This window comes from Poromitra crassiceps (assembly GCF_964638095.1).
Source record: "Poromitra crassiceps genome assembly, contig: HAP1_SCAFFOLD_191, whole genome shotgun sequence".
Classification (NCBI taxonomy): domain Eukaryota; kingdom Metazoa; phylum Chordata; class Actinopteri; order Beryciformes; family Melamphaidae; genus Poromitra; species Poromitra crassiceps.
The window spans coordinates 207,084-222,075 of NW_028152193.1; the positions used below are offsets into that span (position 1 = coordinate 207,084).

Consider the following 14,992-nt stretch of genomic DNA (forward strand, 5'->3'; position numbering starts at 1 on the left):
CCCTTACAAAAACTACTAACGTTATTAGTCATGTGCATTTATAGCCCATACTATTCCCCCGACGAACGTTATGCAGACTGCAGCTGTTTGATATGCGGGCGGTCGTGTATCGTTTCAATTTTAGTAGGACACCATATCGATCTGCCCGCCCACCTTGCGAGTGCGGCGGCGGAGCCCGTTTTGGCGAGTCCGCCCACCATGCGAGTGCACCTATCCTCTCCCAGCTCAGCGGACTAGGAGAAGGGAGGGAAGTATTGTTGTTGAATTAATTCGTTCATCATACAGTAGCCTAGGCTACACTAACCTATGAAAATATTTATTTGGGCTAGGAGGAGCTGGAAATCCCTCCGCTCGCCTTTCAATCCGGGAGCAGGGGATTTCACCTGAAAGTACACCACAGCACGGGAAAGTGGCCGTGCTGCTTGGCGCTGTGTGAAAGCAATTTCTGTGGCGAGGGTGCGAGCTTTGCGGGACTCCTAAACGGCAATTTTTGCGCGATCTGTGTGTGAAAGAGCCTTCTCTCTGTAGCCGCTCACTGGGCGGGATGGACCGACACAGCTCCCTCAAATACATTCTCTTATTTTTTATTTTTTTATTTGGGAAAACAAATACTGTATATGTCTGATGTGTCACTGAGGCAAAAAATAAAAGGCTCAAAAGAGAATTCTGCTTGAAACGGTGTCCTTCACTAAAAACCTCTTTTTCTCCTATTTCTCTTCCGAGGAGGGCATTTTTAGTGAAAACAAGCTAACTTCCACTGCTTGTAACTAAACAAGGAAACATGGTAGAGTTTCAGTTTTTTACAAGGGGTAAGAAGAGAGTCTCTGCTTTATTGTGAGATATGTTGTGTAATTTTATTCCTAGCACAGAATATTCTGTGGGTCCTGGAAGATCAGGAAATATGCTCAAAATCCTGGCACTGGGAGCACACAGACCGAAATGACCCTGGCAGAGAATGAGTTAAGAACCTGGAATCAGAGAATTTAGACCTTTTCTCTTAACACATTCACTGCCAGCCATTTTTTTTTTACTGTAGGTAGCTTCTGCCAAAGGTTTTTTTTGAGGATTCTGGCTCATCTTACAAGAGCCGAGGATTATTTTCTGCTTGGACTTTGTGAACACAAAATATCTAAAAAGTACTAATAGAATGTGTGCTTTCTCTGTCTAAAAGAGTTAGTTTGTAGAGTTAGTAGTTATGTAGATATTAGCCGTTGAGTACAGCATGGTTTCAGCGTCTGAGACAGAAAGCTGAGATAATCGCAGTTTTGTGAAATTCAATCAAACAGTCACTTTAACCATTTATTTTTGGCATCAGTAACACATAAGACATCTAAACAATATAGTTCTGAACAGTAATTTCCTCCATATCAGCACCCGCACCCCCTCTCCTTCAAACTCCTCCCTCCGTGGGCGTGTCTCTGGTGGCTTTCAGCAGCGTTTGTCACAAGCGAGTTTCTGCTGCCTGTCTGAGCAGTGAGCAGCCTCCCTCCCTGGCGAGTCTGGATGGGGCTTGCTCGTTTCTTGGGTTTTCGGTTGAGAGCTTTGATGAAGCTTTGTGCGATTCTAGGCTTTATGCTGCGTGTTTCAAAGTGTGTTTTGCACCGAGTCTATTTTTGGAACCCCCCACCGTTGTGCGCCACCGTTGTGCACCAGCGTGAAAGCGTTTTCGCCTACAGTATGAGAATGAGGCTCGTTCGTTTCTGGGTTTTCGGTTGAGCTCAGCTGGAATGAAGCTGCGTGCGATTGTGGGCTTTCTGCCGGTGTTTCAAAGTGTGTTGCACCCATAATCTATTATGCAAATTTGCAATCCCCCACCGCCAGCTCTCAGCGTGAAAGCGAAAGCGTTTCCGCCAATCCATTTTACAGTATGAGAATGGTTTCCTCGCGCGTTCCCCTGCAGTTTTGGCTCTGCTTTTTCTAGTCTGGAGAGCACTGTCGCCCCTTAGTGGGTCGGTGGAATGGGTTGTACACGTTCGGTGGCTCCCATATTTTTATAGGAGACGTGGGGGGCGTTGATCCACGTCCCACCGTCAATTTTTTTTTTTTTTTTTTTTTTGACGACTTGACTCGTCAATGGCAGTCAACCGTTGGATTTTTTTGACGAGTCAACTCGCCATTGGCAGTGAACGTGTTAAAATTGTACTCAAAACGATTATCAAAATAGTTGTCGATTAATTTTCTGTCGATCGACTAATCAATGAATGGTGGCAGCTCTAATGGGGTGTGTAAAGCTCACCTCCTCCTCCTCCTCCTGCTGCTGCTGTTAGGATGACGTCATCATTCCTACCTTGACGTCGTCATTCCTACTATGATGTCATCGATCACTGATGATGTCATGATTCATAAGCTTCTTTCATGCCTTTCGCTGGTGATGTCATAACACAGGTGATGTCATATTCACAGTCGTCATTCCTACTATGATGTCATCGATCACTGATGATGTCATGATTCATAAGCTTCTTTCATGCCTTTCGCTGGTGATGTCATAACACAGGTGATGTCATATTCACATCTATAAGGGCCTGTTCCGGCAGGCTCTCGCGAGTGATTCATAAATTCACATCAAGGATCATACCAATCTCTGCAACGTCTGCAACCTGCAACTTCTGCAACCAGCAACTTCTGCAATCTCTGCGACCGTTCCCAAAACCTCGAACAGTGCAGCTCCAGCTATCAAGCTATCAAGTTCCACAACTCCCCTACTCTTGGAGAGTGTCTTGCCCCTCAACTACCCGCGAATAGATCCACATGTCTGACACCGATCCTGACAGTATGAATCACTCCAAAGTGGATTTAGCAGGCAAATTTAGCCGTTTAGCGATCAAGGAGGACCCACTAGGCGACCAGTCGAAGCAGCGCCGGAGTGAATGGCTGTTGCCCCCCTCGTTTGCTTTCCCCCCCGGCGTTTCCGCCTCGACCTCTTGGGGGGTTCCTCGTCAGACGCCAGTTCCCCCGCCGCCCGCTCCAGGTGGCCTACCAGGCGACTCAACGAAGGGTCTTGTCATCGAGGAGATCTTACAAGCCGTGGTTACCATGATGTCAGACCTGCTTGACACCCAGAAAGTTCAGGCTTCCAAGGCCGAGGATCGGTACGCCCTCCTGGTAAAACGGCTAGATCGTCTCGACGGACTAAACCCCCCTGAGGGTGTCATTCTGCAGACTTCCGCTCCTCCTGCCCCAGCTTCCGAGGGCACTGTCGTCCCGGAGGTTTCCAGACCTGCTACCCCCCCCCTCGCTACTGCGGCCGTTGCTTCTAGCTCTGCCTCTCGGCCGCCTCCAGCTGCTAAGGGCATATTCTGGGGGGGAGTTCGCGTCATCCCAGAGCAGGGGCAGCCACATTTGAGTCCCAGCAGCCATCTGTACCGTGATCTGACCGGCAGGGTTCGCATCACACCAGAGGAGAGGCAGCGCCGTTTGGACACCCGGAGCTGCCTGTACTGTGGTCGAGCCGGGCATTACCTCTCCGCCTGCCCCCGGCGTCCAGTAAGTGGTCCCACCGCTCGCCGGCCCGTGGTACTCTCAGTGGATCAAGACTCTACGTGTCCAGCCAAGAAATCTGTACGGTTGGGTAGCGTTCCCTGCAGGACCCAGGAGTGGCAGTGTGTCTCCAAGAGGGTTAGGGAGTTGGAGAGGACTGTCGATCGTCTCATGGGGAAGTTCAATCGCTGCCTGCAGATCGGCTCCGTCCCCCCGCAGGGGGCCTCCGAGTCTGCTGGCCCTGAGGCACAACCTATGGACCTGCCCCTCGCCGAGTCTGAACCCGTACCTGAGGCACAACCTGTGGACCTTCCCCTCGCCGAGTCTGAACCCGTACCCCAGCAGCAGCCAATTCCTGTCCCTGACCAACACGTAGGTTCCAGCCTCATGCTGGGAGGCTCCCGTAGTGTCGCCAGCCCTCGGTCAAGAGCAAGAAGAAATAAGAGGCGTTTAAAGGAGGAGACGGTGGGTGACCCCCCCAAACTACAGGTCGGGAGGGCAGGCCTCGCTGTGTCAGATCCCCCTGCGGCTCTGCCTTCGGTGACGGCGGCATTTGACCCTTTTGATGGTCTCCAGCCTCCCGTGTTTGGATCGTGCCCCGGGGGATGGCCGGCCCCAGAGGATCCACCGGACCCGGTGGAAGTTCTGGCTACGTATCGGTCCATCTATGGCTTCGATATCCTGTATTAGGGAGGAGCACCTCCACTGTCCTACACCCCCTTTGGGGTCTGACCACCTGCATCTAACCACCTGCTGAAGAGCACCTCACTCTCTTACACCCCCTTTGGGGCCTAACCACCTGCGTTTAACCACCTGCGGAAGAGCACCTCCACCAGAACCTACGGATTTTTTGTCTCCCAGATGCCATCCTTGATGGCCTCATTGGACGCCAGGTGACGTCCGTTGAGGGGAGGGTACTGTTAGGATGACGTCATCATTCCTACCTTGACGTCGTCATTCCTACTATGATGTCATCGATCACTGATGATGTCATGATTCATAAGCTTCTTTCATGCCTTTCGCTGGTGATGTCATAACACAGGTGATGTCATATTCACAGTCGTCATTCCTACTATGATGTCATCGATCACTGATGATGTCATGATTCATAAGCTTCTTTCATGCCTTTCGCTGGTGATGTCATAACACAGGTGATGTCATATTCACATCTATAAGGGCCTGTTCCGGCAGGCTCTCGCGAGTGATTCATAAATTCACATCAAGGATCATACCAATCTCTGCAACGTCTGCAACCTGCAACTTCTGCAACCAGCAACTTCTGCAATCTCTGCGACCGTTCCCAAAACCTCGAACAGTGCAGCTCCAGCTATCAAGCTATCAAGTTCCACAACTCCCCTACTCTTGGAGAGTGTCTTGCCCCTCAACTACCCGCGAATAGATCCACATGTCTGACACCGATCCTGACAGCTGCCCTCTTTTGGCCATGGGGTGTGCGTCTGGGTCGGGGCAGAGGGAGGGCAGGGCTGGAGACATGACGGGCTGCTGGAACACAGTGGTGACTGTCGTAGGGGAGCAGAGAGGGGGGGCACTCAGGGACAACACGTCTATGGTTGAGTTTTGGGCACCGCTGTGAGGCACCTGTCGACCTGGAAGACAAGAGCAGAGCCTCATGGCACGGTGTTCCCTCACCTAACGTAAAAAATAGCATTTTAAGACGATCCATGAAATATTATGAGCCTGTTTTCAAGATGCCAGAAAAGCCATAAGCATGGAGCTGTGACACTCACTGCACAACACACAGACACAACACAGGCCGTATGGGAGGTAACAATGGGGGCTACTCTTACTGTTGTATTGGTGAGGCACGCCAAACTCCACGAGCCACTCTGTGAGGGCCAGTTTAAGGGCGAGCTGAGGACTGTACAGCAGGTCTGTCTCCAGTTCCTCATCGCTGCCCTCGTTCTCCAACTTATGTATCCCAATCTGGATGGACACTGTGCTGTCCTCACCATCCGCTGGGAAGAGGACAGAGGAGGAGGAGAGAGAGAAAAAATGACAGCATTAATATACAGTCCTATTACTATACCAGATGATGTGTGGCACAACCTCATACTGTTTGAACAAACCACTATTTATTTATATATATATATATATATATATATATATATATATATATATATATATATATATATATATATACACACACACACACACACACATATATATATATTATATTATATATATATATACACACACACATATTAATTATAATATGGGTTTGTAAACGTTCCCATCATACTTACTCATGACCACATCCTTGCGCACCCCGTTCATGTTGGACTTGTACCAGGTGGCCAGGGTGTGGATGGGAACAAAGTTGGACTCAAACTCGCAGTTGGGGTTGGTGAGGACTCCCTTCAACCTAGGGATGAGCTCGGTGGTGCGGCCCTTGTACGGACCCAGGAAGAGCCTCTTCTGGTCATAATCGTTGGCGTGGATGTTGTCCCAGATCACCGGGGATCTTCTCAGGATCTTAGTCACCTCCTCAATAGACTCCACTGTGATATCTTTGGACACCACCTTGGGCCCTGGAGAAAGGACACCACACACAGGGATTTATCATGTGAATCTTTGAGGCCATTTACACCTGGCGTTAACATGCGTTTTCTGTGATCAGATTGCAATCAGATTGTGTTTTATGACTTGAAATGCCAGGTGTAAACACCCCCAAAACGCATTGAAGAAGGATTCCAATCTGATCGGCCAAACCACCTCCGGAGGTGGTCAGGGATGCATTGTGTACACATTGAACTCAAGTGTAAATGCAATGTGTCCTCTCAATCTGGATACAGCATCTTTATGCAGATTGAGAGGACAACCATTTCTGCAATCAGATTGCAGAAAACGCATGTTAACGCCAGGTGTAAATGGCCTCTTTGACTCCAAGTCATGAACACTAATGTGCATATGGTTAGTAATAATAATGCTGTTGGCCAACTGCCAATAGATTGCGTCTAGGGCTGGGAAATCTGGGAATCCATCATTTAATTAATATATATATATATATATATATATATATATATATATATATATATATATATATATATATATATATATATATATATAATTTCACAGTAGCAAGTAGTATCAAAACTTCTTCAGTCAAATACCTGCATTCAATCATTTTGTACACGGATCTAGAAAAAAAAACTCTTTATTTGGTTTTGCTCACAGCCAATCACCACAAGTCTTCTTAGATGTAATGCAACGTGTGATTGGCCCACTCCCACAGCAGCTACAACTCATAAGGTCTGTGGTGGTGAAGTCGAGTGTGTCACATGTGACAGAGAGTTGGTAGTTTGGCGCCGAAAAAGGTATCGAATCGAGTTCTCTATTGGTATCGGTATCAGTGTAAGGGGACCGGTCCGGTAGGTGCTGGTATCGTAATTTTTTAACGTAAACACACAGCTGCTCATGTTCTAGACCGGATATTGCTCCCAGAATTATTTTACAGCGGAGGTGGATAAATAAAGTTGATTTGATTTGACTTGACAGAAATATTAAGACAGACTTATTGTGAGGTAGGAAAGTTAGCCACCAAATGTATGGTTTATCATACATTTTCCACTGGCCCTGGAGGTCAGCAACCTCGGCCGCCTCTATATTCCTCCACTGGACCAATGCATTAGCCAGGTCAGCCTCCTTCTTCTGGCTCCTAGTGAGGGGGGAAACCACCATCAACAAATAGGATTCACTACAGCAGGAGACTTGACCCGCCCCCCCAATATAAGCTGTTCTCTCTTGCATCGCACCAAACTCCATTCAAAAATCTGGCAGTTTAAAGCTGCACTTGCTCAGCAACAAGGTAACATACATGGTGATGAACATCACTTCAGACCTTTATTATGATCTGTTAGGAACCACTCCTCAATTCAGCACACATGGAATCCACTAATTAGCACTTATTTCATTGTCATTTAAACTTTAAATCTTTTCCCACCCAAATACTAAGTGATGAGCAGGCAGCATAGTGGCTCACTTTCATGCCAACAATTTAGATTGTAGTACTAGGTATGTAGGTACAGTATGTATGTATTTATGTATGTATGTATGTATGTATAGAAATAAACATGTTTACAGCCTGGTTCAAAAGACAATTTTGGGGTGAATTTCTATGTAACTCAACCTAAATAACCGATAAAAAAATACTGTTTTGGGAGCAGTGTTACTTTACATTAGTAACTTAGTTACAGTTACTAGTTACTGCTCTGAAAAGTAACTCAGTTACTTTAAGTTACTCGTTACTTTCCAGGTAACTAGTTACTAGGAAAGTTACTTTTGAGTTACTTTTTTTTAACTCAATTCTCTTAGTAATGCAGACACATTATTTTGGGGTTGCTGTAGCACAGTGTGGGACAACACAACTGTCAAATTTGATCATTGTACCCATTATCACTATGACGAAAAGTAGTGGAACAAGAAAACACAACATTTAGGCATTGAGGCATATTTATTATTGCCTTCAAAAAGTAGCCAGTACACTTTTGGCAGTGTATAATTAACAATTGTATAAGTAGTAGTCTATAATATCCTGGCTGCTGAACAACATAAACACTGTGGGTAACAGCGGAGTGACACTCAGCAGCAGAGCCCAGCGCTGCCTGCAGATAGGGACAGAGCAGAGCCCCAAAGCAGCCGCTCGTCGCGGCTGCCTTTAATAGCAGTTCATCTCCAAAAGGCAGCAGACTTGCAGGCATTTTTTTTGCCATTTCATGACAACGCAAAACACACCGTGAACACCCTCCAACGCGAGGGGAATCTGTGAGTGAGAGACGAGTGCTGTGCTTGCCTGGGTGCAGCAGGGCACTGGTGACAGACAGCCTGAGAGAAGCGAGGAGGAGAGGGCTCCATGCTGCTGACTCGCAGAGCTGTGTGAAGTGAACACCGCTACCGTACACAACACAGCTCGCGCAAAATGACCCATTTCACTATCAGAATTTGGTCCAGTAACATTAGAAAGTATAGAAGTGCCGCACGATTAGCCTACTTCCTCATCAGACCGCCGTCAGACTCCAGGCATTTTCCTCTCTACCCTCGCTGCTGTAGGTCCCGCACAGAATTGTGAAGTAAGAGTAACGAGCCTGTTTAAACCGCAATAATTGTAAGTACGTTACGTTACTGATGAAGTAATTTGTTACAGTACTCGTTACCGCAAAAAGTAACTTAGTTACTGTAACGCGTTACTTAATAACGCGTTAGTCCCAACACTGTTTGGGAGTGATTGACAGGTGGCCTGTCCAGTGATCGCGCAGCTCGCCGATCACGGACCAATAGCAGCCGGCTCTGTGGGAAAACCCTGATCTCGCGTGAGCTGTGTGAGATTGACTGGTTGAAGCTACAATTGTTGAGCAAAGTCTTAAGGATCAGTTTATGCAGAAATGGCAAAGTGAGCTCAGAAGCATGAAATCATGTGACTTGTACGTAGAATTAAAAAAATAACTCAAACTGGAAAATTATCTGCTGTATGTAAACCAAAGGCATAGACATGCAATCTGTAACTTCAGGGTTAATAACACCAGAATCCCCAAGGTTGTTGGTAGATATAAAGGACTGCATAGAAGTATGAGGATCTGTAACCTCTGTAGTGACAACTGTGTGGGAGACGAGTATCATGTTTTGTTTGAATGCAAGAATGCAATTATTTTGAATTTCAGAGAGTTATATTTACCCAGATATTATTTAACTTGTCCATCTATGTTTAAACTGATCTTACTACTACAATCAGACAGACAAAAAGTAATGTGTAAATTAGGTGCTTTTTTGAAGAATGTCCTGCCTCTGTTCAAATGACATATGCAGCCATGCCTTGTGCCATTGTAGCCTATTGTTTTTGTATGTTTTGTTTGTGCTCCATACCATGTGATCATGGTCAATGAGTCACATTAAATAAATGAAATGAAAGAGGAGAAAAGATAAACACAGGGAAAGTGTTAACATCCATGTCCCAAATCATGTTTTCAAACCCTATAACAGATCCCAGACACAAGCGTGGAGAGAACTCAACTGTTTTTGAGGCCGGAGACGGCGATGACGGGATCGGAGCCGTCCAGACGAACGCTACCGATGACCGAGAGTTTAGCGTCGGCCCAGTACAGACGCTCGTTGAAGTAATCCACTGCCAGACCTGTAGAGACAGAATGCAAAAAGAGCTTGCAGATAACGATATAAGATGTCATATACTGTAATGCTATGCTACAAGCTACAATGCTAATGCCATACTGTCTGACCGCCTGCCCCGCCGCAAACACTTTATAGCAGTGGTGACCAATTTGGGGCCCGCGGGCCAAACTTGGCTCTGTTTGTTTTGGCCCGCCACGGATTTGGGGGGAAAAATGCAAAAAAAAATATATATATATATAAATGCTGAGCAGCGGGATATATGCCACAACACACGCTGCTCGAGTGCTATATTGCTTTTATAAAACGGTTTCCAAGTATGATAATATAATAATAATAATAATAATACTGTAGCGACCCAGAGTTTGACATGTCGGTGGCGATTACGACGTTACGTGAAGGCAGTGGACCAGCCAGTGTGTAGGGGACTTCCGGTCTCGGGTGGGGAGCCAGTCTGAAGATACGAGGAAGCCGACTGGACGTGTGTGTAGCTAGGAGCTGTGTGTGTGTAGCTAGGGGCTATGAGTGTGAACCGTGAATAAAGACTGTACCAAGTATTGCCTCTTCTCCTCCTCACTTAACAGTCCCGGGAGCGGGCTGTTACAATACTATAAGTCCGACTGGCATGGCATTCTGATAGAGTCAGTTGAAACACTACTGTAAGGCGGGACCGCAAGAACGTGCGGGTGATTTGATTGGATCGTTCTGGAGACTGAAGTTGACATTGGCCAATCCTGGCGCTTGCTGAGAAGCTGAGTGCTTTCTGCAAAGCCCGACACCAACTAACGTTACGGGGTTAAATGCGGGGTTAACAGCCTTTTTTTTGCAAAGAAGACATTAGCCCGCGTCTATTCTTGTACAAAACATAATTTTCTGCGAAGTATTAGTAAAGTTATAAGCGAAGATCGATTCACAAGGATCTGACAGCTGTCTCCGCCATTTGTTTTTTTTGAGGTAACCAAAGGCTTTTAGTAAGAGAGTTGCCATGGCAACCAATAACCCATGGCCATGGGTTATTGGAGTGGGTTATTGGATTTATACAATGGCTGTGAACCAAACAGATTGCTTGATTTGAGAGAGCCGTTTTATAATTAAGCAATATAGCATGAGAGCCAGTGTGTTGTGGCAAATATAATGTCTCTCCCTCTCTCAGACTGATGACATCACTGATGACATCATCACTGATGACATCACTGATGACATGAGAAATTATTATTATTATCACTTCGAAACACAGTGCAAAACTTGTCATCTCAAGACAAAAATAAATTAACAATAACCGTATACGATTATAGCAGCAGCCAATGACAGTGAGTGCAGTACAGAGTCCAGGTCTGTCTGTCTCTCAGGTGTAATAATCCCACAATGATCACGGCTTTAACAAGCATCACAGGCTGTGTAAACAGTGTAAAGTGGGCTCTAAAGCTTCTGGCATACTCTTCGCGCACGCGCTGGAGGCGGGGCTCCGAGGAGGGCGCGCACACTCTGCGCGGGCCAAAACAGAACATACTCAGTGCGCAGCTCGCTCCTCCCACCCCCCTCCTCCTGTGGAAGCTCCAGGGGAAAATGGTGGCGATTAGTGCCAGGCAGTCTGAATGAAATTGAATGTAACGTTCCCAATTCTATGTATTAAATTCTAAAAAACGACCCTCAACATTTGGGAAGGCTAAGCCACACAACTAGTTTGTTATAATCGAACATCATGCTTCAAAGGCGACTTTACGATGATGAGGACGGTGAGGACTCAATCACAGCAGATATCCACTGATAGCTGGGGACCAGCCTGGAGCCTGTGAGTGTGGTGGTCTGTCCTGGGGACCAGCTTGGAGCCTGTGAGTGTGGTGGTCTGTCCTGGGGACCAGCCTGGAGCCTGTGAGTGTGGTGGTGGTCTGTCCTGGGGACCAGCCTGGAGCCTGTGTGAGTGTGGTGGTCTGTCCTGGGGACCAGCCTGGAGCCTGTGAGTGTGGTGGTGGTCTGTCCTGGGGACCAGCCTGGAGACTGTGAGTGCGGTGGTGGTCTGTCCTGGGGACCAGCCTGGAGCCTGTGAGTGCGGTGGTGGTCTGTCCTGGGGACCAGCCTGGAGCCTGTGAGTGCGGTGGTGGTCTGTCCTGGGGACCAGCCTGGAGCCTGTGAGTGTGGTGGTGGTCTGTCCTGGGGACCAGCCTGGAGCCTGTGAGTGTGGTGGTGGTCTGTCCTGGGGACCAGCCTGGAGCCTGTGAGTGTGGTGGTGGTCTGTCCTGGGGACCAGCCTGGAGCCTGTGAGTGTGGTGGTGGTCTGTCCTGGGGACCAGCCTGGAGCCTGTGAGTGTGGTGGTGGTCTGTCCTGGGGACCAGCCTGGAGCCTGTGAGTGTGGTGGTGGTCTGTCCTGGGGACCAGCCTGGAGCCTGTGAGTGTGGTGGCTGAGAGGAGAATGTTGTCCAAACTGCTGACCATCATGGACAACGCCTCTCATCCACTCCATCACACTCTGGCCAGGAGCACGTTCAGCACCAGGCTCATTCTGCCCCGGTGCACCACAGGAGGTCCTTCCTGCCCACAGCCATCAGACTCTGCAATGCCTCCCTGAGCTAACCACCCCCACCACCCCACACGGACTGGCTCACCTATTACTTATTAGTATTATATTATTCACTTGTGTATAACTATGTCCATACTGTATATAATTGTGTAATATGTAAATCTGTTGCATAAATGTGTATTTATTACATAATATGTAAATTTGTTACATAAATATGTATTTGTCAGATACATTTATGGATGTATAATTCAGCTAAATGCTATTCATACTTTATTTCTTACTTCTATTCTTATTTTATTGCTTGTGTGCTGTATTGCTGCTGTAACAAAAGAAGTTCCCCTCGGGAATTAATCAAAGTACCTACCTAGCTTACAATTAGGACACTATCATAGCTGCGTAGTGATATAGCAAAGGACAGTTCCCTGTCCATTATATAGGGCATCTGCAGGTCAATACCCTTTTAGCACCTTGAATTGGATTTAAGACCACTTGAACAGCAAAATATAGAAAGCGGCTTATTTTCCTTATACATGTTCTGAAACTATGAATGGGCACAATATGAAACATTGAAAAATCAATAAGCGATTTCCACTGCGTTTCTTTAAGCAGATGTGATGCTGCTCAGTCACACCTTTTGATGAAACTACATAACTCTGCTTTAACCACAATCACAGAATGTCCAGAATCTGTCAAAACCACTGCCTACTGTTATAGTTGCATTACGAGGAAACTCCAGTGATAATAAACCTGCATTAAACATTGGTTAAAAAAAAGGGGGGGGTGCATTTATTAAATGTATGTAAGAAACTAACTACCGTAAATTCCGGACTATAAGCCGCACCGGTGTATAAGCCGCACCTGCAAAGTTGACTATTTTTTTCTTATATAAGCCGCACCGGACTATAAGCCGGTATTTTTTTTAATTTATTTTTTGTGTTTTAATGTTTAATTACCGTATGTATGTTTGAGGAAGCTCCCATTTATTAACATTTCAACAAAACAACATAACACAACACCACCTGTGTTGTTTTTTACAGTGCACACAGTGTCATACAGTGTCATACAGTGTCATACAGTGTCATACAGTGTGGTGAAAAGAGGGCAAGAGAGGAAATTAAAACAGAAGTGGATTTATAGTTAGAAAGAGTGCTAAAAAAGAGATTTTTTTTTTTTTTTTTTTTTTTTTTTTAAATCCATAGATAAGCCGCACCGTTATATAAGCCGCAGGGGCCAAAAAAGGCCAAAAAACGGGAAAAAAGGTGCGGCTTATAGTCCGGAATTTACGGTAATACTTTTTTTTATATATAATTTAAAGCATTTTCAGACTTTTATGGACAGAGCAAGTCCAAGCAAACTCACCTCAAAGAACTTCATACCAGGCTTCACAATCTCCGCTATGGCAGCTGCTGAGGGACACATGGAGTCCAACTGCTCCTCAGTCAGAGAAGGCACACCTAGACGAGAAGATAGACATTTAGTTAAAGTCCAGGGTGCATACAGTCAATACACACACACACACACACACACACAAACATACAAGAACATATACCCAACCCGCACACAACATAAATATGTCTAGGTATGTGTATGTGTGTGTGTGTGTGTGTGTGTGTGTGTGTGTGTGTGTGTGTGTGTATGTGTGTGTGTGTGTGTGTGAGAGAGAGTGAGTGTGTGTGTGTGAGAGAGTGTGTGTCTGAGTATTTTCTCACAGCAGCGTTTGTCAGCAGCCTTCATCGTGGCGCTCTCCAGCTCCTTCTCCATCTTCTTGATCTTCTCTCTAAGATCCGCCTCCAAACGTGCCTTTAGCTCCTACCCTTCAGACACCTTCTTCTCCAGTGCTTTATTCGCTGCAAGGCCAGTGACATCATCAATCATGTATATAATCATGTTTTCAAACTAAAGGCCAGATACCTGGTTTTAAGAGTCCGATAAAACTGCCGGTAACTTTCAACAGAATCATCTGATCTTTGATAGATTTGCTGAATGGGTTGGTGGTGCATATTTTGCATGTATGGTAAATGGTAAATGGCCTGCATTTATATAGCGCTTTTATCCAAAGCGCTTTACAATCAGTAGGTACATTCACCCATTCACACACCGATGGTGGCAGGGTGCCACGCAGCGTGCTGGCACACCATCAGGAGCAATTTGGGGTTCAGTATCTTGCCCAAGGACACTTCGACATGCAGACTGGAGGAGCCGGGAATCGAACCACCGACCTCTTTCATCCAAAGCGATTAGTGACGACCCGCTCTACCTCCTGAGCTACAGCCGCCCCGTATGCTACATTGTTCTGAATGAAAACAAATCACTGGTGGTTTAGAGGTGGAATATTATTCAAATCTAAAATAAAATTGCAAACCAAAGAGTGAGTCTTACCCTCCCCAGTGTCTTTGACCAGTTTGCTGAGCTCCTCCACTGCTCTGCTCAGCTCTTGGTTCTGGGTCTCGCAGTCTGCCGATGCCTCCTACAGGGGGAAACAGAGACATCAGATACTGGCTGCCCCCTACAGGGGGAAACAGAGACATCAGATACTGGCTGCCCCCTACAGGGGGAAACAGAGACATCAGATACTGGCTGCCTCCTACAGGGGGAAACAGAGACATCAGATACAGTCTGCCGCTGCCTCCTACAGGGGGAAACAGAGACATCAGATACAGTCTGCCGCTGCCTCCTACAGGGGGAAACAGAGACATCAGATACAGTCTGCCGCTGCCTCCTACAGGGGGAAACAGAGACATCAGATACAGTCTGCCGCTGCCTCCTACAGGGGGAAACAGAGACAGTCTGCCGCTGCCTCCTACAGGGGGAAACAGAGACAGTCTGCCGCTGCCTCCTACAGGGGGAAACAGAGACAT

General features: G+C 46.7%; 1 protein-coding gene across 1 annotated transcript in view; it reads right to left on the minus strand.

The window, feature by feature from the left end:
• Positions 1-13,895, minus strand: part of LOC310770715 (protein O-GlcNAcase-like) — a gene marked incomplete at both ends in the record, with an annotated part of 32,187 nt that extends 18,292 nt beyond the window's left edge. The window contains 6 exons of the mRNA XM_083663442.1: positions 4,894-5,084; positions 5,286-5,453; positions 5,742-6,026; positions 9,503-9,622; positions 13,511-13,588; positions 13,844-13,895. Of these exons, the coding sequence (XP_083519568.1) occupies positions 4,894-5,084; positions 5,286-5,453; positions 5,742-6,026; positions 9,503-9,622; positions 13,511-13,588; positions 13,844-13,895 (894 nt within the window). The remainder of the gene's footprint in view (positions 1-4,893; positions 5,085-5,285; positions 5,454-5,741; positions 6,027-9,502; positions 9,623-13,510; positions 13,589-13,843) is intronic.
• Between the last annotated feature and the right edge of the window lie 1,097 nt (positions 13,896-14,992).